At 45.1% G+C, this 24,947-nt stretch overlaps 3 protein-coding genes across 5 annotated transcripts in view; 2 read left to right on the plus strand and 1 right to left on the minus strand.

Annotated features, from left to right (window-relative positions):
• Positions 1-11,214, plus strand: part of ldlrap1b (low density lipoprotein receptor adaptor protein 1b) — a 31,025-nt gene extending 19,811 nt beyond the window's left edge. The window contains exons 6-9 of the mRNA XM_056590292.1: positions 3,688-3,783; positions 5,908-6,041; positions 6,594-6,628; positions 9,236-11,214. Coding sequence (XP_056446267.1) covers positions 3,688-3,783; positions 5,908-6,041; positions 6,594-6,628; positions 9,236-9,380 — 410 coding nt within the window. The 3' untranslated portion in view covers positions 9,381-11,214. The remainder of the gene's footprint in view (positions 1-3,687; positions 3,784-5,907; positions 6,042-6,593; positions 6,629-9,235) is intronic.
• A 4,077-nt stretch (positions 11,215-15,291) lies between these two features.
• Positions 15,292-18,472, plus strand: LOC130382809 (uncharacterized). Of its 2 annotated transcripts, none has more exons than XM_056590720.1 (6): positions 15,292-15,384; positions 15,737-16,704; positions 16,819-16,886; positions 16,973-17,082; positions 17,262-17,352; positions 17,817-18,386. In XM_056590720.1, exons 2-6 carry the CDS (start codon positions 15,739-15,741, stop codon positions 17,947-17,949), a joined length of 1,368 nt encoding a protein of 455 aa, XP_056446695.1. In that variant the 5' UTR covers positions 15,292-15,384; positions 15,737-15,738; the 3' UTR covers positions 17,950-18,386. The 2 variants fall into 2 exon arrangements, with proteins under 2 accessions (XP_056446695.1, XP_056446696.1); XM_056590721.1 differs by having other exon boundaries at positions 15,298-15,384; positions 16,973-17,067; positions 17,817-18,472.
• Positions 18,473-21,913: 3,441 nt separating this feature from the next.
• The window catches only part of fndc5a (fibronectin type III domain containing 5a), a 28,712-nt gene continuing 25,678 nt past the window's right edge, over positions 21,914-24,947 (minus strand). Inside the window, exons 4-6 of one of the 2 annotated variants that reach the window (XM_056591310.1) lie at positions 23,280-23,369; positions 22,832-22,965; positions 21,914-22,409 (exon numbers count right to left, since the gene is read on the minus strand). In XM_056591310.1, the coding sequence (XP_056447285.1) occupies positions 22,350-22,409; positions 22,832-22,965; positions 23,280-23,369 (284 nt within the window). In that variant the 3' untranslated portion in view covers positions 21,914-22,349. Of the gene's footprint in view, positions 22,410-22,825; positions 22,966-23,279; positions 23,370-24,947 lie in introns of those variants that run through there. The other variant, XM_056591312.1, reaches the window with a different exon arrangement.

Genomic DNA, 24,947 nt, shown 5'->3' on the forward strand with positions numbered 1-24,947 from the left:
GGCCAAACAATGAGCCCCTCTCTCTCGCTCACAATGTGTAATGTTTTCTTTATCAATCCTCGGCGACAAACAGTGAATTCCTGTGTGTGTCCATTGACATAGCCTTGACCCCCACGCCCCACTCCCCTACCACTCCCTCTAGCCCCCTCCCAACCGCATCCAGAGCAATGCCGGAGGCGTGATTATCGGCTGCTCTCCTTCCACTGTTCTGTCTCCGTCTCTTTACCTTTCTCTCCTTTCACTGCTCTCTCTTTCCCTTTCTCTTGCTCTCCTTTCACTGTTCTGTCTCGCTCTCTGTCTCTATCTCTTTCAGTTTCTATTTCTCCCGGTCTCTGTCTCTTCTCTCGGTATCTGTCTCTTCCTCTCCCTTTCTCTTTGCCTTCCTACCTCTCTTGCTGCCATGCCCAGCCTGCCACACACATAGTCCTGGCTGAGTAAGGAAGGGCAGACATTCGCTCTATAGATCCTCCTCCCTGCGCCCCCCCCCCCCCCCGTTACCACAAAAAATTCCCCCACAACCCCCCTTCTCCCACTGGCATTAGGCTGGAAATGGGTCCATCAGATGACCCTCTGATGCCCTTGTCCCGGGGGGGCGGGAGGGGCGTCACGATGCATCACGATAGACGACGAGGTAAATGCCTGCCAGAGGATTCTGCTTCTGCAGTCATTTTTCAACGGCTTATCTGCTGCGGGCAGGGGGGGAAACAGGTCACCTGAGGACAAAGAATGAAAACGACAACCTTCTGCTTAAGGAGCTCTACAGTTCTATTATAAAGACTTGTTGATTCAATCTCCCTGATGTACGCGACAAGCGAGTGAATATTCTGCATGCACATTAACCAATGAGAGGGAGAGAGGGAGAGAGGGAGAGAGAGAGATACAAAAGGGGAAGAAACCGACAAAACAAAGTCGACAAAAGCATGTCCACGTGGATCAGGGTAGTTAACCCCGTAGCAACAGCCCCGTCCAGGCGGTGGGTGAGGCATAGCCTGGGTGAACGCTGTGCCTTCATCGTGTTCAAAGGCATCATCTGGGTGTCCCCAGGGGAGGGCAGGTGAGCCACCCCTCACGGCAGGGCGCGGCTGGAGGGCTGTGTGTTAGGAGGACGGGGGTTCAGTCGGGTGCAAAGCGTTAGTACCTCATTGACCGCCTGCGCCCCGTGAGCCCAGCTTTTGTTCCTCAACCTCGATGTGAAGCTAACGCAACACATTAGAATTGCTAAAAGGATGACCGCGTCCGAGCTTCTCCTTTTTTCTCTCGGTCTTTCCTTCTCCTTCTACTCAGCAGGAAACGCATGTTATTCACGCCTGCTTGTGTGGCTCGCATGTTAATGAAGGCACCTCCGGTCATGGGATGTGGCAGAGGGAGACTTTACCTTTATCTCCAGGTGGTTCCCTGCATAATAAACCTGCCTCTGTGTTACAAGTGTTTGCATGTGCGTGTCCTGTGGCCGTTGTGGCATGCAGACCTTTGCTGCTTCTGCTGCCGTGGTTATTGTTTGCATCACCTTAAAATTCCCCCTGTTCAGCGGCGGTTTCGTGTTGCTCTTGAATGTACAAACCCCTCCAACCACCCTACCCCCACTCGGGGAGCCCCTCCTCCAGCCGTGTGTATTGCATGCCCGTGATGGAGGCGTGTGGGGTGGGGGTTCGAGATGGAGACGGGGGGGATGGGAACCAGAGGTGGCCATGGGCAGGAGAGCATGGAGAAGAGAAGGGGGAGGGAGAGCGAATGAGGGAAAGGAAAGTGTGTGTGTGTGTGTGTGTGTGTGTGTGTGTGTGTGTGTGTGTGTGTGTGTGTGTGTGTGTGTGTGTGTGTGTGTGTGTGTGTGTGTGTGTGTGTGTGTGAGCTTATACACAAGAAAGCACCCATTCTCTGACAGCCCCCAGTGTCAATGATCCTGTCTTGGTTAGAAAGTGACGAATGGCAGGCATATTTATTCAGATACACACACAGATGCAAGGACCAAGAAATGCGAATATTCTCCACATCCATCCCCATTTTATTAGCCCCAGATATATTTTTTTGCGCAAAGAGCCCCTTTTGGGAACTTTGATCATTTGAGCCTTTTGCATTGTATCGGCTTTCTGCTTTATTGCCTTTTGAGTTGGATATCAAAGCACGGAAAATTGTAGAGCCTTCCCTGCTTCCCTCCCCCCGCTCTGCTTCAATCACCTTTGTCCCGGCGTTCCCCCCCGCCGTTGCCTTCTACTTTCCTCTCTACCCACCTTTCCATAGCCTTTATCTCTTCACACAGCTAAGCCTGGGAACATCATATTTTCTTTGAACAAGGCTCTATGTTAGCAGGGTTCAACGTAATATTGACTGTGTTGTTTGGGTGTAGGTGTGTGTGTGTGTGGGGGGGGGGGGGGGGGGGGGGGAGCGGTTGTGAGCCTGGGAGTCTGTCTAGGGCAAGTATATATCACTCAAAAAGAACTCGTAGTGTTCTCTTGTGCTGGAGAGCAGGAAGAAGAGAGCAGGTGAGGGGAAGCAGCTCTGATTCTACTTGACATGAGTTAGGAGACCCCAGAGGGGGGGAAGAAAGGAGCGCCTTTCAGTGTCGAGGAGATCATACCTGCAAAAGCATCCACCCCCTGTCCCCCCCCCCCCAGCTCGTCAGGCTAGATCCCGCCCCCTATCCCCCTAGACCAGGTTTACTCTGCACGTGTCTGGAACATATCTGTAGACAAGAGCTGCCATTGTACAGGCAGTGTGGGTGGGTAAGTCACACCATTGGCTGTCAACTGACGCTTTTGTTGACCGAGCGGTTTGGTAGCCGGACTCCAGGGAGAGAACAGAGTGTCCAGGGGTTTCATAATAGAGCCATTGCTAAGCTACCACAGCTCTCCTTGGGAGTGGGAAGACTAAAAATAGAAGCTGTTTATTAGGGTATTGAAGTATTATTATTATGATTGTTGTTATTATTATTATTATTATTATTATTATTATTATACAGGTAATACAAAAGCAGTTCTGTTCAAGTTTGTTATTTTGTTAAGCATCAGATCCAGAAGAACTGTTTTCGGGAAAGCACAATGCCAAGGGACGGTGAATGGGAACTGGGCTTTAGTTTCTGTTTTGATATTAATATAAGGCAATATTGGAGAATATACTTTCAGTGAAGAAATGTTAATACTCTCGGCAATGTAATGTGTGTCTTTGTTGTGTGCGGGTTTGAATGAACCAAATTGCATTTGTGCGCATACAAAAAAGCTTTTGGCATTGAAGATGGCTGCATCCACACATTTTATTTTTTTGCTTGGAAAGTGATAAGGAACTCAGAAGCAGCAATGAGCGTGAAAGGGAAGCAAAACACCTTCCATTACGTAGAAAAATATTGTATATTATTCCTATGCCAGGAAGAATTATGATATCACATTGATTGATACAAAAAACAAATTGCAGTGGTACACTGTTCCACTGCAATTTTCTGCGAGCATTCTGTGCCTGCCTTTGGTTGCTGATTGAATTGAGAGCTTTAAATTCATGTTTTTCCTCAATATAACGGTGACATTGTTTTCCAGAGTAAACCCATTCAGTTATCCTTCGGCAAAAGCACCTCAACAAATTTCACTTTCAACTATAGTTTATTCCTTGCTGCGGTTATTAAAAACCCTTTCGTTTTTTACCCCCCTCTCTTTCAATCTCATCACCCCCGCGGCCCTCTCCAATGGCTCCCTCCCCCAGAGAAGGAAAAGAGGGTGAAGTCTGGCTCGGACGGGGAGGGCGTAGGAAACTCCCAGTCGGAGAGCTTGGCCAGCCTGGCCAGTCTGAAGGGAGGAGGTGAGTCACTGTCGCACACTCGCCCATCGTCACATCCCCCCTTCTCTCCCGTCGTCCACTACCCTGCCACAGCTGCTGCAGCCTCCAGTAATGACAGAGGATGGCTAGGGGGATGGTGGAAGGGGTACAAACAATTTTTCCGCCGTATGTTCGATGCTGCCCTACTTTAGTACACTCGATGTTGGCTTGATGATGGCTATTCCAAAGACCCTCCTCCTTCCATAGAAACAAGTTGCAGTCGTAAAGTACACTGTGGTGTATTTCTGGGGTCCCTTACACGGAAGTTACCTTCAGGTATTTGTGCAACGTCATGCAGCCGACAGCATAAAACACTGGCTTGTTATCGCGGTCATAAAACATACAAACAACAAAGAGGCACATTCGTCTGGCGTGGTTCCTGTTCCACAGGATGCCGGAAGCAGGCGGATTCCAGGCTGATGACATGTGAGCACTTTCCCCTGAGGGTCGCTAGTGATCCAGGCATCAAGGCATCCAGGCATCCCCACGGTATAATCCCCATTATATCTGCCCAGGGAACGATGGAATCAGTTGCGTTCAGATGATAAGCAACCTTTATCTAGTGTCATACCGACTAGATAGGGGCGGGGAGGATGGTGGGATTAAATGGAGAAGATAAGGCATATTATCATGAGAAGAGATTTAAATCCCAAAGCGTATACTGTAATGCCAATTTTCTGTGATGACTGATAATAAAGGACCCTGCATGAGCAAGCCTAGAACGGTAAAGCAGGTCTGAAAAAGAGTGTTATTGAAGCCTAGCAGCTTAGTAACATATTTACCCTTCTCCCCAGCCAAGTGTCTTTCAGCCAGTGTATGATCTCGGAGATCTTTTTGGGGGTGGTTTCCCGGGTTGCAGTGCTTGACTGTTTACACTGCCGGATAATCTCTAGTGAGGGGACCAAACACACTGGGTCCGGAATCAGGCAGCACAGAGCAGGCACTGGCATCGTCCTGCTAGCAAAACGGCTCAGAAGCACGCTTGGCTCTTTATCAGACCACCCCTGGTACTGCAGCGGGTTGAAGGGCAGGGCGCTCGGAAGGCTTTAGAATGGGATCAAAATGGGGATTCAAATATTGCCATGTTCTTTTTTTCTCTTCCATCATTTCATGTGATTTTAATACGTGATCGGGGGACAGTTGGGTAAATGCATCCGATAGCGGTGTTTGAACACCCTTCACTCGTCAGATAGGATCCAGCTTCCTGTGGTGGACTATCAGTGTCATGGGGCTGGCATTGTCAGAGACCACTCAGCTGTATCCTTGAGACACGATACCTTCGTCCGCAGTTCGTGCACATCCATATGTATTGCTTTTTGGCCCCAGAATACACAGAAGACTGTGCTCTGGGCATTGGTGTCTTCAGGGACTTGGCATTCCTTCGACCTGAAACCTGAACCTGTAACACACACACACACATGCACACACACTGAGTCACGCTGCTAAGCCCTGCTAGTCACAAGCACAAGCGTGCACACATACCCATTATTTTTTAGGAAGAGCAGACACTCACCCCAATGGTTAAGAAGTAAACCTTCGTTGTGCTTCAGTAGTTATACTATACCGTCTCGTTGATATGATCTTCCTGATCTAGCTGACGAAGCGGCGCATTCTCTGGATGCACATTAACATATATAGCACCCACACAAACACACTATATCCACACCCTATTAAACTGCTGTGATTCCTTCTATTAGACAGAAGTCCCAATAGCACCCATCGGTGTGTGTTCAGATGCATGAGTCACCGGCATGCTCCATGACACACTCATCATTAGGGGACAGCCAACAGATGGCCGTGTTGATTAAACATTAGCGGCATAATAAGGAGGGCCGCGGCCTAATGAATGTCCTAATGGCCTGTGTCCATTAATGCCCGTTTTACTTTTTAATTGGTGTGCCGTTTACAACAAGAGCCCACCAAAGGCTCCCCGAGGGGTGATGTATCCTCTGAATATGACCGTTCTCCCTGTCTCTGCTACCTCCAACGCCACGCAAAAAGCATCAAAGGGAGTGGTGTGTCCCCTCTGAACAAGTGGTTTAATTTCCTAGAGCCTCACATTTCTTGCGACTCCTCTGTTGTGTGGTCCGTGCGTCTCTGCTGCAGAAGTGGCCACAGGGGAACTGCTGGACCTGGCTGACGGAGCCAAAGGGGTGCTGGCCCACTCTGGGATCATCCAGGGAGATCCAGACCCCTTTCTGGCACACAGGCGCGCAATGGAGAACAACAATACTGTATGGGTAAGACATGGGCCAAGTCAATTATCAAACAAATGCACACACATACCTGCCGTAAACGTTGGAGACTGTGCGTGAGAGGGTGTTGGTGTACATCTTGCATTCATGTGTGTGAGACTGTGGGGTTAAGTGCACAAGAGAGAGGTAGATCCAGGTGACCAGCCCAGCCTCCCCGTGTGTGTGTGTGTGTGTGTGTGTGTGTGTGTGTGTGTGTGTGTGTGTGTGTGTGTGTGTGTGTGTGTGTGTGTGTGTGTGTGTGTGTGTGTGTGTGTGTGTGTGTGTGTGTGTGTGTGTGTGTGTTCTCATCTACATTGTTATTGTAGTTATAGTAAGATGGATGTTTGTATGTGTATGCACCCACGCTAGTGATTTGACTTCCCATTGCTCAAAGCCTGCACTTAGTTTCCCCCCCGAGCACAGACGTAAAAACACAGCCGCTCAGTCTTAAAGACGACATTGACTTATACCTCCCCATTAACCTGAATAAACACTGTTTACTCTCTGCTTGCCTGCAGCCTCTGAATCCTAATTGTTATCGGGTGTTTCATCCTGCAGGAGCTGGAGGACGGACTGGATGAGGCGTTCTCAAGGTGAGGAAGGGGTTTATTTTGTTTGATTCCTGGTTCCCCGCCTCCCTATAGCCGGGCTTTGGCCCCACACTCAACTTTCCCCGGTTCTGGGAAACGCCCTCCCCTGCTTTTTTGGGCACTTCTCATTATAGAGAACTGCCTACCTCAGAGAGGCTCAGTTTACAGGCCTCAACACTGCGGTCCCGTTCTGAGTCACACACACACACACACACACACACACACACACACACACACACACACACACACACACACACACACACACACACACACACACACACACACACACACACACACACACACACACACACACAGAGACACAGAGAGACAGAGAGAGACACAGACAGGAACACACAGACAGAGAGAGACACAGACAGGAACATATCTGCTTACCATCTTCTCACCCCCCCACCCTGTTCAGAGACTCACCAGAATCACTGAAGCGTGCCAGAAATATCATTGCAGGAAGTCTGGTTGCAGACGAGTCGAGGGACGTTTCCACTAATGTTGGGTTTGGTGAAATCGCACACGCTTTTGTTGCTTCATTTTTGCCTGTGTGGCAAATACATCAAACGGCGACACAAGATGAAAATCCTTCACTGTGACCACTAGGATCGTCTCAATTTTCTATCGATTATCCAGCCAAATGATTCGCACTTGACCTCCGACAGAGATGCGTGAGGAGACCCTGTAACCGCGTGTTGCTGCATTCCACTGGACTTCTCCTCAGACTCGCTCATTAGACCGCCGTCTCCCCACTGGTCTGCCTTCTTCTACCACAACCTCCTTTTCATTATTACAGAATCCACTCAGACGCCTCTGTAATCAAATGCTTTAGAAGGCCATTTTGGCCCCGTTCATCCCCCCAACACACACACACAAGCGCACGCACATACACACTATGTAATTAACAAGGACCCAAAGCAGCTCCATGCTGAATCTCTGAAGCTTAGGGATGATTAAGTCAGAGAATGTGACTGGACTTTGACCGCAAAAGGGATCTCATTTGCATATTCATGATGGCTGGCTTTCGAGAAGGAAGTGGTCTGTAGAAAGCTTCAAAAGTCAAAGTGTAGATTACTAACTCACTAACTGTTTGGCCTCACTGGACCGTCTAGAATCCCTTAATGTGCAACAAAAACCAACCGAGGCCATGCCTGTGGAGTCAAAGACGGAATTATGCTCAAAAATACGTGGTCATTACATCTCCTCCCTGACACCTTATTATCCCAGAATGGCCTACTAGTACCCACATGATGTTGATCACGACACAACACAACACAATTTGCACGCTTCACTGCAGAGACGATGAGCACCACAGATAGCAGTGTTTTATTGGTGGTTTTTATATTTGCCGTAACATCCCCTCAGAGAGAATTAGAGACGGAGGAGGCAATGTCCTCGGAACGGACAGACGACCGCCATTAAATAGTTGGCAGATCACCGTGTGTGAAACGCTGTTTGGCCTTTACAACCTGCAGGGCTCTTCTTCCTGTAAACAACGTGAAAGGCAGCACAGGCTGGCACAAGGGACAAGCCCTCTAAGGACAAATGCTTCTCTTCTTGCTCATCAGCAGTGTCAGGATTAATGATGTAATACTCAAGGGATAGAATCAAGATAGCGCTTTCATTTTGATGTATTTTTTTATTTATTTTTTCTAACGCTTTGTTTCTAAATCCTTTTTTCCCTCTTTTGGACCCGACTGCCTCCCTGTGTTTCATGGTTTAACTCCAATGCTGATTTTTTGCTAAATATCAGACTGCAGCGCCATCTTCTGGCCGACGATCGACCATGCATGTGCCGACGGTTCTTGGCGTTGCCCTCCTTTATCAAGCGATTCGGACTTGTGTGCAGAAATCCTGTCAATCAATAAGCTACACTAACAAGAAATACTACAACTATTCATAGTTTGACTATATGCTGTGGTCCCCTCATTTTAACGTAGACAATCTCCTGCCTGACGTGTGATGTTTCCTTTGCATCCCCAGCCGCAGTCTGGATAGTTTTGATTCCTACTCAGGTAACAATGTCTTTCAGCAGTACTAGTGACAGCTACCAACCCATTTCCCTCAGTCCAACAACCATCCATCCTCCCCTTTAACAAAAGATGTGTCACCCCGATTGTGTGTTCATCCGTCCAGAGTCCCGTTATCGAACCAAAGCATCGGAGCAAGCATGTAATTGTTTCTATGTTTGTGCACCTTAACATAGCCTAGAGAAAAGAGGTCTGGTCCATCACTGTGCATTGCGAGACAAGTCAATTTCTGCCATCTCACTCGGTTTAAATGTGTAGTGTTTGTGCAGATATTCATGTGTTGCTGTTAGTCTCTGAGATTTGTTTCTCTTTGGGTCATCGTTATCACCACACCATCGCCGTGAAGGTTCTTCTCTCCTTCCTCTCCACACTTTCCCCTCATCAGCAGCTAAAGTAGTATCGCAGTCTCAATGCATTTCCCCCTTCACACATGCATCATTTCGTGATATTCATTGTGATGTGTTCTGTTACTAAGGCCTATATAAAAATAAAAGAGAGAATCCAAGTCAGGCCATTTTATGATTATGCTACATGTGACGTATGACAGGTATGCCTTTCCTCTGTTCCTCTTCAGGCTCGCTGAGTCTCGCACTAACCCCCAGGTCCTGGACATTGGGGTAAATCCTCAGGACATCCACACTGAAGAGTGCCTGTCCCTCAGCCAATGGGACCAAGCAGAAGCAGAACCCCCCGAACAAAAGGACACTTGCAGCTTCTGAATGGAGGCCGGTGCTGCAGAGAAAAAAGATGGAGGTGGACAGGGAGCGAGGGGTTGGGGGTGTAGATGTTGAAGACTCTGTAAGTGAAACTCTAAGAGACAAACATGCTGCGCACTAAAGACATTAGGAAAGGAACATAGCGGACACTTGCATTGATGACCACCTTCTCCCACAGTGCCAAGTCTTCTTAGAGGCGCCATCTTGTGGCCATGAGTGGTAAAGCACACAGATGTAATGGAAAGGCTAAATAAGCCACTGGCTCACAGAGCAGACCAAAGCAATACAAAGCAAATTCTCCCTTTTTTATATATACTAAAATAAAACCAATGCATTCACTTGATGTTTGTTACAGTCAGTGTAATATCGTTTTTGTCTTTGTTTACCCACTGTATGTTGTCATGTCATTTATTTGAAATGTATGTATTTCTGTATGTGGCATTCAAGTCTTTGTATACATTTATATGTGTAAACTGAATTTTATCATTGGAGATGGACTATAAGGGTTAGTTATGCACATTTTATTAAATAACAATGGCAAAGTAAGGTGCTACGAATATGTTGCAAGGTTTCCATAAGTTAATAATAAATGGATAAGAGGGACAAACTAACTGGTCAAGGCGTCCAGTCTTAGTTAATTAAAAACTGAGATATATTAAGTTCAGCGTTGTATGAACTTCAAGGTCATAGCCTTTGATCAGGTGGAAATAAAGGCTTTTACATGTGTGTGTAACTGTATGTTGGCTTTTGGCTAATATAAAATACATAACAAAGAATAACAAAAGATGACAATCTTTTTTTTTTTTTATAGTGCAAAATCTATTTTTGCATTCCATGTGTCCCACTATGGAGCATATGTAATGGAAAGTTACTTTCAGGCTGAAATCCATGGGTATTGTACAATATACTGTACCAGTATGTGAAAGTATTTAATTGCAATGATCTGGTCTATTCTCTTCTCTGCAGGGTTATTGGTCCCCCAAATACATTTTGTTAATGTTTGCAAATAACTTCATTGAGTAATTATTTACATACACCTTATTAAAATCCCAATTCTGTGTAATTTCTTCCTTGTATGTACATAAATGTTTGGTCATGTTGGGTCTACACTGTTTTATATTCAAGCCAAAGCATTTAAAACCGCTATGATCTTTTTATGTGTCAAAAACTTTTTCTATCACAACTAAATGTTGTTTTTAATGCTGTAATCGCAGTCTTCTGTGAACAGAACAATTAATCCTCGCTAATGAAGGAATGCCCATTGCCCACCCTCCTTGGAGTTCCGGAGCGGCAATCTATATCGAACCACAAACCACGCACATCTCATCTGCCTCTCGTAATTCAAACCATCAAGAAAGATTTATTCGGCTTTCAGCAATATTTCTGTTTCTTCCCAACCCAGTAAAACATCTGCTACATAAAAGGTGTGTGTTGAACACTTATCTAGAATTCCATGTAGGCTATTATCGGTTGTGAAATCTTGAATTTTCCAACTCACACAGGTTTTTGGATATTGATCTATCAGTCAATACTGCATGACGCAATGCATTGACTGATAGAATATGACAATATCGCATAGGCTATTATTAATCAGATGAGAAAAATAACTCAAAATAGCGGCTAGTGAAGGCAGATGAAAAAAAGCTGTAAACAACTTGCCGATATTCCCCATAGATGTGATATTGCCACGTCTAAAGGTCAGTGATTTAGGGTATGGTTGGTTGAAGTTACTAAATCAACACTAAAATATATAGGTGTGACTTCAATTGACTTCAACCAAAAAAGAGGATATCCTTTATAAGAAAATCTGTGCCATCGGATTTTGCAAATAAAAGGCCATTGAATTCTAAGCACTGAATATTTATGTATTGAAATAAGGTTTCTGGATTTTTTGCCTATGAATTTAACTCTTTAACTCATATAATTTAACTGCAAAATTTAATGTCGGAAAATTCAGTTTTAACATCCGGGGACCCAAGATCTAGCAATCGATCCTAGATCGCGGTCAAGCAAGGAGAGCGGGAATAGGATTCTCGATTCTTCTTTTTTGATACAAACGTAAATTCTAAACAGCATTTTACACAGTAGCCTATAATAGGAAATGCTCAAAGGTAAATCAACGTCATTAATCACTGACTAGCTTTTTATGGGGAGAGAAGCAACGGTGGTTGACCTCACTAAACGCCCTATCCATTGTATCGGTCTGTAAAATGCTAATCAAATCAAATCAAATGTATTTATTAAGCACATTTAATAACAAGGTGAGGGGGGGGGGGGGTCTTATGTTTTATTTATGTTTTCGTTATAATGCACACTGATTTTTTGTTTTTTTACTGCAGTATGAAGTAAACGATGAACTAATGCCTGTGTGTGAATTGTGTGTGTGATTGCAGTGACTTGGCTGGATTTACATGCAACGTAAGAGTAATTGCATTGGGTCAAGGAGCCCAATTTATTGGGGCACCAATTTCAGTCCCTCCAGAAAAACGCAATTATGCATAATAACGATTGCATAATTCAACGCATAATCAGCCAAAGTCTGCATATTCATGCGGGGGCGGCATTTTTTTCCAATATGCCACACTTTCACTGCATAAATTGCGAGTACCGCGCAAAATATGGGGGGCTTGCATGTTCTCATAATCTCATAAAAAAGTCACATTAGCAGAAAGTTGAAAAGTGTTGCGTTTACTTCACAAAAGAGCACCACCATTGTGCCCCTCCCCATTGTGCCCCTCCCTAAGAAAAATCACCATAACCTGCCTAAATGACTATCGTCCCATCGCACTCACTTCAATTGTGATGAAGTGTTTTGAGAGGATAATCATGTCCCACATTAAAAAGATCATCCCGGATACCCTGGACCCCCTACAGTTTGCGTACCGTCGGAACCGGTCCACTGATGACGCAGTAAACACCGCCATCCACACAGCTTTCACACATCTGGAGAACAAGGGCACGTATGTTCGAATGCTGTTTATCGACTACAGCTCAGCATTCAACACGGTCCTCCCAACCAGACTGGCTGAGAAGCTCCTCATCCTCTGACTGACACCTTCCCTCTGCAGCTGGGTTCTGGATTTCCTCACAGACAGACCCCAGACAGTCAGAGTTGGTACCCGGACATCAGGCACAAGGACAGTGAGCACAGGGACCCCCCAGGGCTGTGTGCTGAGTCCTCTGCTGTACACCCTCTTCACCTACGACTGTGCCTCCACCCAGCGCAACACCACCATCATCAAGTTTGCGGATGACACAACAGTCATCGGACTAATCACTGGAGGGTTGGAGACAGACTACAGGGAGGAGGTGGCTCAGCTGGTGTCCTGGTGGCACACAAATAATCTCTCCTTAAACACAGAGAAGACTAAGTTGAGTTGATTTATAAGTTGAGTTGATTATCGACCCAAGGAAGAGGAGAGACCAGCACAGTCCATTACACATCGGCGAGACTCAGAGGGTGAAAACCTTTAAATTCCTCGGCACCTACATCAGCGAGGACCTCTCCTGGTCTCACAACACCCAGCACATTGCCAAGAATTCTCAGCAGCGGCTGTACTTCTTAAGAAAGCTGAGGAAATTTGGACTGTCATCCAAACTCCTCAGCAACTTCTACAGGTGTACAGTGGAGAGCCTCCTGAGCAACTCCATCACAGTGTGGTTTGGAAACTGCACGGTACAGGAAAGGAAGGCTCGCCAACGTGTGATTAAAACTGCACAATACATCTGTGGAGCAGCCTTCCCATCACTTCAAGACATTTACAACACCCGGGATACAAAGAGGGCACACAACATCACCAAGGACACACACCCCCACACACTGTTCATACTGCTACCATCTGGCAGACGCTACAGGAGCATGAAAGCCAGAACAACCAGAGTTAAAAACAGTTTTTATCCACAGGCCATCAGGCTGCTGAATGACTCTCTCAAACACTGATGACACCCTGTATTTGCACTATATTCAATACTAACTGTATTTAATTTCAACTGTGAGCTTCATTTGCACTATGTAGGCCTACTTATCTACTAATAATATTCAATATCCATGTATATATTCAAAAACTTCTATATTTCAATGTCTTTCAGGGCCTTCTGCTGTATGCGAACATTGCACATGCTAAACTTCCATATTAAGCGCTATATAAATTTAATTTATTATTATTATTATTATTATTATTAAACAGCACCTTATATTTGGTCCGTCTCCACGGCGGCGCGTACACACGCAGCGGCTTGGGGCTCTCCAGACTTTTATGTTTTGTTAGTAAATGTTTAGTTGTAGTCTTAGTTTAATTTAAGTTTAATTGTGAAGTTGTTGCCACGCAATCATCTTGGGGGTCTCCTGACCATAGATTTTTGTTAGTAATAGTTTAGTTATAGTTTTATTTAGTTTTAGTGTAATTGTTTACTTGGGTTGCCATGGCGATGGATACACAGCTCTCCAGGCTAAACGTTTTTGTTTTTTTAATATTTTTTAACACTAATGTGCCCTCCACTGGCAAAACAGTATAGCCGTGCTGAGCTCCTGGTCATAAATCGTGATGTACATCGACTGTCAAGCGAGATGTCCATCCCTCCCGAGATCCGCAGATTGGCCAGCGGGGGCTCTGCCTCGGCAGGCCGGCGGAGGAGACGCTGTGAGCGGAAGCAGAGGCGAGGAAAGCTGCCGGTGTGCGAGCTCGGCTAGGGGCTAACCCATCCAGGCCACCGCTTCCTTCGATCTTCCTGGCCAGTGTTCGCTCAATACGGAATGAACTGGACAAGATTGGACTTCGACTCACAGCGCAGAGGACTTTGACTGGCTGCTGCTGCATGATCTTCACCGAGACGTGGTTGGACAGCACCACGCCAGACGCAGCTGTCCAGCTAGCGGGCCGCACCGTCTGCCGGGCCGACAGAACAGCTGACTCGGCTGTACGGGGGCGGAGCAGGCAGCCATCCAGAGGCTGATTGAAACAGCGGGAGGGATCATTGGAGTGGAGCTGCCCGACATCTTGTCCGTCTCCTCCTCCCGTTGCCTGCAGCGCTCTAGACGCATCCTCACGGACCCTTCTCGTCCTGCCCATCGTCTGTTCCTGTTGCTCCCGTCGGGGAAGGGGTTCGGATCAAGGGGGGCACGCACCTCCAGGATGGCAAAGAGCTTCTGTCCCTGTGCAATGGGGCTCCTCAACAGCTTGACCACCCCACTCCCCACCCCCCTTCGTCTCCCCCCGCCCCCGGCCCAGCCCTCCCTGCCCCCCATGGACTGCACTCTAGGACTTGATGCACCTTGATATGGAGATGTGGAGATATGTTGCTTTTGTTGTTTGTATTGTTATTTTGTGTATGATATTTGTGAATCTATTTATTAATTGTTGTTGTTGTTGTTGTTTGTTATTGTTTAGCTGTGTAAGTCTGGTTGCCTCTACTGTCTCGTTGTCTTTATGGCAATGACAAATAAAGTACTTTGAACTTTATTTAACTGTTTTTGTTTAACCAAATTCTGCTCTTTGTGCGGATATTTTTAGTAGTTTAGTTTATTTATCTACTTTATTTTAAATATATTGTGTTAAGGGAACTTGCAAATTAAGAATTGCATTGCCCAGTGCAAACTATGTTTCCATTGTGTATGAAAATAAACGATCTTGTATCTCGTATCCATTTCCCCTTGTTGCCATGGGAACGTTATGAAGTGACGTAATTACGCGACGTGAACGTCATCGAAAAGCCGATTTTTTTTCGCAAATTAATGGCAAAAAATCCAGATACGTTATTTCAATGCATAAATATTTAGTGCTTAGAATTCAATGGCTTTTTATCTTCAAAAATCCGATGGGACACATTTACTTCCATAATCCTTCCTTTTAGTTTTCCCTGGGAAAGACAATCAACCAATCAATTGAATTACCGTCCAGACGGTCATGCGCAACAGGTGTCTACAAATATTTGAACCCTGACGCACGTGCCTGAGAAAACTTCGGAGACTAGCCGTTGCGTAGCACTTACTGATACTCTTTTGTTTGCGGTAAGATTACTTTCCGGCTTGTTTTTCAAGTGTTTATCCGAAATAAGTACCGTAATTAAGGTTATTGTGGATTTTAAAATGTAATAAAACGTAACTTCGTCTTTCTTGTGACAAATGTACATATTGTTAGTCGCGAACATAGCGTCTTCTAAATGCCCTAATGTAAATGTGGTCTCTAGGCCTATGTGCCTCGAACATATGCGGCGCTCTGCCGCTCTTCGTCCACATTACAATTTATTTTTACAACTAATCCAAGTTTAATTGATCTAAAATCAGAGTAATCGAGAGGATTATCTCAAGCTTGATTTTAATAATTCATAGCGGAAGCTAAACGTTCTCTTTCCTCCCACAGAAATGAAGAAGGCCAAAGAGGGCAGCCTGGCTCGTTTTAGGGACATCCCCAGTCCTTTCTCAGAAATGGTGAAGAAGAACATTACACTTAAACGGAGGTTGGATGATTCGTGTCTGGACGACTCAATCGAGACACCAGCAAAAAAGCCCTGCATCCCAAGTACCGCCTCGCCAGATCTTGGTCTTGGTTGCGATTCATTCAATGTGGACACCCCAGAAATTGTTTTCCGGCAAGTTCCATTAAAGAGACAAAGGGCCATTAGAAGACTAACTGAGCATGGTCTTACTGGTTTAAAGGCTCATTTGAATTTATCTTCATCTTCTGAGACCTCAGATGGGACTCCACCAATTGATGTTGTGTCAAAGACAAACAGCCGTCCGTCATCATACACCGTGAACCGTGGCAATGTGTTTGACTTCCATATTGACAACATATTGTGTCTGAGCCCTATCACCTGCGACGCAGGACAAGCCACCGGCGCGGCGGCCAATTATGTCAAGGGCTGCCTGTGTCACAGGAGCCACGGCCCGCCGGCTCTGAATGCACCAGCAGGGCAACAGAGAGGAGCGGGAGTGAGGGAGGAAGAGCCCAGTGCAAACAGGAGTGAAGGGAAGAGGACAAGCAATGGTGCCGCGGCTGCTGTACAAGTTAATGGTGGTCAGCTCTCTCACGGCCCCCTTCCATTCCTGGGGGAGGTGGGTGGCTCCTCTCAGCCTCTGTTGGAGCCCCTCAAACTCCGCCAGGTCCACGCAGCCTCCCTTGAGGAGAACCAGGATGTGAGAGCGGGGTTGGGTACCAACAGCGCTCCATCGGCTCCCAGTCGGGCTGTTGTAGAAGCCTTGGATGTCAAGGTCGAGATGGTCTGCGATGCGCCACTGTTTGAGTCGACCATATGTGAGAGTGCGGCCCTTGAAGAGGCGAACACGGCGGAGAACAGCTTTGAGGACTCCTTGCCACTCAAAGTACAGGTTGGTTGTACCTTCTGTAATCGCAAAATGTGTCTTGATGTATGGTGGTGTCAACGCTTTTGGACATTTACCTGGTTGTGGTTCTTGTTTGTTTCTTTTACTTGTACCATGTAGGTGAAATCCTTGGTGGTTGTGAAGAACAGACATGCCTCACGGGAAACCGCCCAAGCACTAAGCAGAAGGTGTGTGAGTGTGCGGGTGTGTGGAGAGAACAGTGCATCAAGTTGATGGAAGAAACTAGTAGGTCTAATTGTTCCATCTCCCATAGGCCAATGCCTTTCCATAGTGAATGGGATTGGAACCAAAAAAAGCGTCTGTACATGGAGTCTATCGACACACACACCCAGGAGAATTCTTATCAAGGTAACAACAAGTCTCGTGAGTTAACTTGAACTATTTTGTAAAAGAATATGATCCTCAAGGTATCATCAATTTGATCTCATCAATGTGGTCCAGCTGTAGCTTGCAACCATCCATCTTCCATTGAATGGTCCCTCAGCTGCAGTTCTGTCAATGCTATGAGGTTCATGACCTGACAGACGACACTCTGGGTTCAGGTACCGCCGTGACCGAGATGCTGCACCTGAGGAGCGCTTTGGGTGAGAAGCTAGGCCCACAGTGGCAACATCCATCGGATCTCACCACAAGGTAACCTGTGTGTGTGACTTTGAGTGGCTGCTCATGATTTCCATTCGATATTGTTAAACTAAACGTTGTCTAATTTCGCAATTTGTTTTATTGTTTTGAATTATAAAAAAAAAAAGTTGCATAGAATATCAGAACAGGCAATTTAATACTTCATTGTGCCCCCACAAGGGGGCGCCGCCGCCTTGTAAACCCCTTACAAACCATAGAGTGGTACAGACGTCATAGGTATCTTTTGTGAAATTGAACACATACTCAAAAAAATCATAATTACATGAATGAGTGTTGGCGGCCATTGTTGAAATTAATTAGAACCTGGCAAACGCGTCACATTGCTTTGCGTCACATATTTAGTGGTAGGCTGCTCTCAAAAGAAATATAGTTTAGATGCATAATTGTGTTGGTGCATTACAAGGGCTTGTATCGTTGAGCTGCCATTTTAGTGTGAAAATGCTTGTTTTTCTTAGAAACCATCAAAAACGGTTTGGGAACAGCCAGGGACCTCGGATGTCTCTGGCTGAATGGAAGGCCCAGAGCTCCAGAACCCACCAGGGCTTCTCCATGGTCCCACAGATATTTCAGAGGGGTCCAATCCGCTGAGGCTGAAACGCAAGTTTGTTACTATAAAGATTGGTAAAACAAAACAGTGCTATTGTTCTGCCTGTGCCCACTGCTGGTTCTTTAATTGAAGTTTCCTTTAATTGTTGTTAAATGTCCACTGTGTTTGTTGTACATTTTTCATGTGATCTTTTTTGTCATTTGACTTTTTTTGCATTGTTGTAATATTTATAGTTAATTTGCATGTTTTGAATTGTCGTTGATCAGTTTCCAAGTCTATTTCTTAACCTGTGTAATTCTATACATGTACTTCTTTTCTGACTGCAGTGACTATTAGTTGGAAAGTATTTGTGTTTTGTTTGTGAAATATAAAGTAATTAGTTGGCACTCTACACCTGCATTTTTGATACATAAAAAAATGGCCTACTCAGGCCCCAAGTATGACGTGTCTTGTGTTGTGACATTTCATTGAGCTGTTCCTGTACAGCTGTGACACTGTTTGTGTAATGCAGTGTAGGACCTCACTCTCATCAATGCTTAAATAAGCCAATACCGAGCCCCATTTATTTTACTCGGCATTTTGTTTTTGTGACAATTTTCTCCATTCCACCACCATGAAAGTCTTAATGCTCGTTAAATATTTCTTCCCTAGCTACAACTTGCACTTCACCTCACATACGCCCACAGCATGTGACCTCTGGGTCACAAGGGGGAATTTAATATCTTTGCATCACCTCTTGCTCAGTCAAGCATTCACAAAGGTTCAGTATTGTATCGATGCCAGCGTTGGGCAGACATTTGTAGTAATCAAGGGGTGTGTGGGGGGGGGGGGTCGAGTGACACCAGTGATATGTCGGGTTAGGGTTAGTTATGTTATGTGCAATCCATTGATTTCTTTAAACTTTATAAATCCAGGCACGTTGCCTTAAAGCACTTGCCCGCTCTAGATTAAATGCTGTTTGGAAAGAACCAGTCGAGTGGAATATCGAGAAGGTATCAGAGTTTACTACCTGGTAGATATTGTATAAATCTTTTTTTGATTGGGAAAGTCAGTGGCATATTCATTCATCAACATAATTGCATTGTGGTTGTATTCAGTATGTTTTCGATTACATAGTTTAGTTATCTGATCACATGAACACATGTTGGATCTTGGGAGTAAAAATTAAAGATGATATTTTTATTACATTTTCAAGCATACATAAGTAAGCATACACCATATTCTTCATTGGGGAAATTGTGAAACCTTGTACATAACAATTGAACCGTGCTAGCCCTCTGTAAGCATTGACTACTATATGCTTTATGCACGCAAAATAAACAAGATGGCACTGACAAAGCAGCCTGCTGAACCATGCGTTAAAGATGTTGCTAATTAGAAAAGGAAAAACAATATGGCCAGCCTCGTTATTGTTATGTTGACTTGCATTTTCCAGGCATGTTTAATCCTCACATTTTATTTCAATACATAATGTATTGGAATATTTTGAAACGGCCAATGATCTTAAGGCTCAATGCAAGCTAAACTGATAGATTTCTAATAACAGCTGGACCATTCCAAAACTGGAGAGAGGGTCATCGTTTTAAAAAACAGTGGCTTAACATTAACAGACTTTAACAGACTTCACAATAAGTTGGTTTAGAAAATGGTTTGTATTCCCTCTATATGGATGACGGCTTATACCATTTCTGGTATAATTATAATAAACTGTTGAAAAGATATATGGGACATTAAGGTTGGACACAGCTTTCTTCCATAGATCCACACGTGAATTAATAAATCTTCTTTATGCTGAATAGCATCCTTCACTATGGAAACTTCATAGTAATGTTAATGACTGCTGACACAAAGTCTTTAAAGACCTCCAAAATTGGTGATAAATAATATATATTTACAGTAGCATCTGAGCTATATTAAATAAAATGTGTATAATACAGTAAAATGTTTGTAAGAAAGTCTTTGCATAAATGATCATACAAGCACAATTTAAACAGTTTAAAGTGGAGGTGAATACACATGGCCTAAAGGGAAAATCCAAAGTGGAAATTGATTATCACCATGTTAAGACACAATAGGAAAGGAAATTCTCCACGGGAGGACTGTCATTTTCGGTTACACTGCCGGTCGATGGATATTGATTGAGCAAGCTACCGTGGTGTTATGGAAAAAAGGTTTCCCATCCACTGAGGTGCTGATGATCATGGCTCAGAGGCAGAACGCTGCTCTGAGACTTTCTGAGCAGCCATAATGTCTATGTCTGGCTATTGGTCTGTTGGTTGTGGTTGAACCCTTGTTGATGACGGCTTAGCATGTCCCTTGCCATCACTCACTGTTAAACCCCTCGTCTTTCTCTGACTGGAAACGTTGCTCATCATGGAAATGGGACGCTTTGAGCTTCTGTACTCATTATACATAGAAGTGGAACAGAGAGAGCATGAAATTGAGGGATAAAAGTCTGCCATTGTGTTAGCCAGGGTTTGGCCACTTTTCAAGACCTATCGCTTGCATGCCCGATTCCCTCGTGCTCTCTTTCTCTGTACATGTTGAAAGGGTGGCCATCAATTCACAAGTGTGCCCAGATTGTGTGTACAGTCAATGCCAAAACTCATATTGACTAACAAAGTATAGATGGCTTGATGTTCACTCACTTTTTCCCCCTCACGATAAGGAATTACATTTCTGCTGTTCATGTCTCTATTCTAACGCACACCAACAACACAACACATTGTGATAGTTACACCGGACAATTGATAATGACGCTGTGATTTATCACCTGAAGCTTCTTTACAGCATAGAGCAAGTTATATTGCCCCAAAACCAAATGCCTCCTAATTTCATCTTCAGCTGTTAACAGGTCCTCTTCGAGAAAAAAAGGGCTGCCAGACATTTTCATTTTTCTTTGCCTTTCATAAATCTCTCCAGCACAACACACAAATTAAACTTAAATGTATTTACACATTAAAATGTCATGCCCGCAAGCCTTCCATGATATATATTGAAGACAAAGTTCCATCGATTTCAGCTCTGCAGTTGCGTAGTGTGTCATAACTCAATGTACAAGGGTCTCTCTTGTGTCATAGGTTTAAATTCAGTTTGGGAATAGACATCGTTATTTTGACATCTCAAACATTTAAACAATAGGACTTCAAGTGAGGCATTGGGCCGGTTGACATTCCTTCTTCTATCATAAAATGTTTTTTATATATTTTTAAGGCAGTTCTATTGTGTTTTAAGCAGCCCTCAAAAGCACTTCTTATTTATTCTCCTTTGATTTATATATAGCTATAGCTACCTCGTACCCACCACAGCGCATTCAGTAAAATGTAGGGGGAGAAAGGGTTGGTTTGGCCCATTGAATAACTGCACAGCTCAGTCCACTTAATACAGTGCTCCATACATTTTTTAAATGTTGACCAGTCGAAAAATATATTGGTAGAAGGAAGCCCTTCTTTCTCTGTGACATCTCGGTTCCAGATGTGAAAATGGAGTCTGTTGGTGAAGGTGGAAAAGTCTGTGGACTCTTAGAAACATTTAGAGTCGATCAAACCGTGGGTAAGGACATCAAGGTCAAACAAACCTGCCCTTGGAAATCGAGGGCCTTTTATTAATCATAAAGAGCGGGCCCCTACAAGAGCCCCACAGAGACAGGATTCCCTGAGAGGGGAAAACCATCTGGCAGAAAGACAACATTTCCCAGAAGTTGCAGAGAGGACTAAATGAAAAAAAGATGATGGCAGGGTAAAGAGGAAATAGCACAAGAAATAGCACTGGAACGGTAAGAAAAATAGCATTGTGTACACATCTGAGTGCTGCATCTTCCACCAAACTAGGAAAATCAATAAGGAGAGACTAGGGCGTGAAGGCTGGGGTGGTGGGGCGTTGATTGCCGAGGGGGGGGAGGGTGGGGGGGGGGAGACCCCCAAAGAGGACGGGTCTCACTGTTCTGTGCCGCGGCATCTCCAAAAAGGCTGTGTTTGTTGGCTACGTGCAGTAATACGGCGGGTACAGAAACAGGTCATAAAGGGGGGAGGGTGAAGAGAACGAAGATAGAATTGGTCCCTCGCTCTATCAATCGTTCTCAGTCTCCATGTACAGGTTGGTTGGAGGCTGGACCTGGGACGTCTGTGGGGCTTGTTGTATCAAGACTCATATCCGTGCCTGCTTGGCCCTTATCTCTGCCGTGGCGGGGAAGCCACTAAGCACCACTGCAACGCCACGGTCAAAGTCTCGCGTGGCGGCAGCCTCTGCTCTCCACCCAGCCGCCGGAAGCCAGGCCATGATCAGCAGCCTGTGGAGAGCCGCGCCCCGCTCCCCTATCGGAGGGGAGGAGCCTCCTCCAACAACGAGTTCCCTCTGCCTCATGGCCAGAAAAAACAAAGAGTGGCGGGCCTGCTTCTGTGCAGGAACACAAAGTCTTTATAAAGAGACGGCATCCCAGCGGTCACACCTCGATGATGTTGACAGACAGAGTTCTGTTGTTGTTATTGTTGTTCCTGGGATGCTGAAAGGGAAGCGGGAGGTGAGAACTTTGGCAGGCTCTTTCGATTTGGTTTTGTCATTTTGTACATGAACACCGGGGGGCAGTGGAATTTAGATGAGCTGTCATTGGGGGCTGGATATTGGCTAGGTAGAGACACGGGATTTGGATTCAAGTCGGTTTTAGAAAAATCTTTCTTGTCACGAAATTGGATCAGCCTTATTTTCTAAAGGCAGAATATATGACAGAATATATGAATATATGATGAATATATGTTTGAGTTTTGGAATATTTATTTTATCACTGTCATGAATAATTATGATGCAGATTATAATGCAGTTGGTCAAGAGGTGTCCGGGACCATTCACCTGCCCGCTGCAGTTCGGGTAGGGCGCCCAGGGTTGGGGAGGAACTTTAGAGGTGTTGGTTGTGGTGGTTGGTTATACCTTACTGCGCAACAGCCCCCCCGACTGGTGCTCCGGCGTACTGCACTCTGAGGAGTTCTTGGCTTTGTCCTTGTTGGTGTTTGGCTCGTTGTCTTTGATGATGTCGTACTGACGGCAGAAGAGCGCAATCACACCTATAGACGAGAGGCAGGAAGGCCAGAGAGGGGGAGGGCAGGAGAGAGAGGGAAATGGAAGGGAGAGAGAGACAGAGAGAGAGCAGGCTGTATGAGAACATATTTCTTATTAAGCGACAGTCATCATTCGACATGTAAGGGTAATGAAACCTTACCTCACAAGACAAACGACTGACCCCCCCCCAGTCACCCCCAGCGCCACAAAGACGGGCCAGATTATCTGTAGCGAGCCCATACCGTTGAAACCCATTGAACTCTAAGACCATGCGCAGGGCGGGTGGGGGTTGACCTCGTGGGGTGTAACACAGTCTCACCTGCCCACATGATCAGGACCACCACGATGATGATCAGCTCCCCAGCCCTGAGCTGTGCGCTCTGGCCCACCTCCTCCATGGTCACCTCGTCTGCAGGCGACACCACAAAGGAACAGGGACTCCTTTAGAAAGTCTGGCACTGAAGTGGGTTATTTCGTCACTGTAACATTCATTTGTGCAGCGATTTTACAAATGGCTCCTGAAACTAGAAATGCCCAGCTGCAGGTACTAGGCATTAAACATGGGAGAACCATGGGAGGATGAAAGAAGTGCTAGAGTACAAAAAAAGGTATCTTGTGTTGATGATGGTCAACACAAAGAGTAGACACACACACACACACACACACACACGCACACACTGAGTAAGGATTTGAACCAAAGTCGACGAAACTAGTTTGTAAGCCTCTCTTAGGGAAATGATTGAGAGATTGACCAGGATTGGAGGATTGACCCTCCATACCAGAGATAAAGAGGGAGAGAGAGGGGACCAAGTGTTGAAGTATAAGATAAAGAGTAAATCACAATAGTCAGAATGATCCAAGCTGATTCTAATTCTGATAGAGATCAGGACTCTGCTATAGATCACTACTCGACACCAATGCCAACTGGGCAACAGTAAATAAGGGAAATAGCATGGATTGAGTGTGTCTGTGCCTGTTTGCATGCAAATGTGCTTTGCTCATGCCCATTCGTCTTGCAAGTACTTCACAGTGGATTTCACCATGTAAGCCAGACAGAAACGTCTAGCGCAGGACTTTTGTGCTCTTATGTTGCAGAAATCAATTACTCAATCCGTGGTCCGCTGCAACTTGTTGTAGATAGCCCTTTCTTTTTATTGAGACAGACTCGGGAAATCAGAAGGCCCACGCGACACACTCTGCTGGCTTCAAGCACAGAGCAATTCACTCCAGCAGCCAGCGTCCGGTGGCCAGTATTAACAAATTAAAGTGCAGCAGTCCGAGACTACACGTGCAAGCCAGCACCCTCACTGATGCATCCTCACAAATCCCCCTGATGTTGTTTGGCCCGGTGCTCCTGGAACAAAGAGAATACTTAACTTTTGATTATATTTAGATCTAAAAGTATTCTTTCGGCAATGAATGATACATCAAAGGCGATCGCATAACAAATGCAATAAAAATGTGAAAACTCTGAAGCCAGCAGTTTTTCAACATTAAGATTAAGATCGGTAAATTATCATCTGAGTAAGTTGCCCGACGTACACAACGATCGAAACAGCTTGCAAATACCTCCCACCAACGGAGAGTTGGCATTGCATTAAGCCTAATGTTTAGGCCAAATACAAAACGGCTGGCAACCAAGATACTTTTGGTAACCAAACGGCTTGATAATTGAATCGTTCTTATCAGCCAGATTTCACCGTGCAATGGTTATCTATTTAGAGCAGAATACAACACGGCAGTAATATAGTTCAGACTCATAAATAGGGAACAGCAGGTTGATGAGGCAGATGGCAGAGCTGGCAATGCATAGTAAGTAGAGAAAATGGCTTCTGTTTGTTGTTTTGCTTCTAACTGAAAACTTGCTTCGGAACAGAAATAGAACAATCGAACAGAAATATGAAAATTGGAATATATGAGAAACGGATATAAAAAGCATGTTCAACCAATTGTAAATTGTAGTTTATGTAGTTTATCTGTAGGCCTT

The sequence above is a fragment of the Gadus chalcogrammus genome, chromosome 5, assembly GCF_026213295.1.
Source record: "Gadus chalcogrammus isolate NIFS_2021 chromosome 5, NIFS_Gcha_1.0, whole genome shotgun sequence".
Classification (NCBI taxonomy): Eukaryota; Metazoa; Chordata; class Actinopteri; order Gadiformes; family Gadidae; genus Gadus; species Gadus chalcogrammus.

Coding starts and splice junctions, on each gene's coding strand:
- LOC130382809 (XM_056590720.1), top strand. CDS start 15,739: ATGAAGAAGGCCAAAGAGGGCAGCCTGGCTCGTTTTAGGGACATCCCC. Junction 17,083..17,261: donor TCAAGGTAACAACAAGTCTC/GTGAGTTAACTT, acceptor CTCTGGGTTCAG/GTACCGCCGTGACCGAGATG. Junction 17,353..17,816: donor CCATCGGATCTCACCACAAG/GTAACCTGTGTG, acceptor TGTTTTTCTTAG/AAACCATCAAAAACGGTTTG.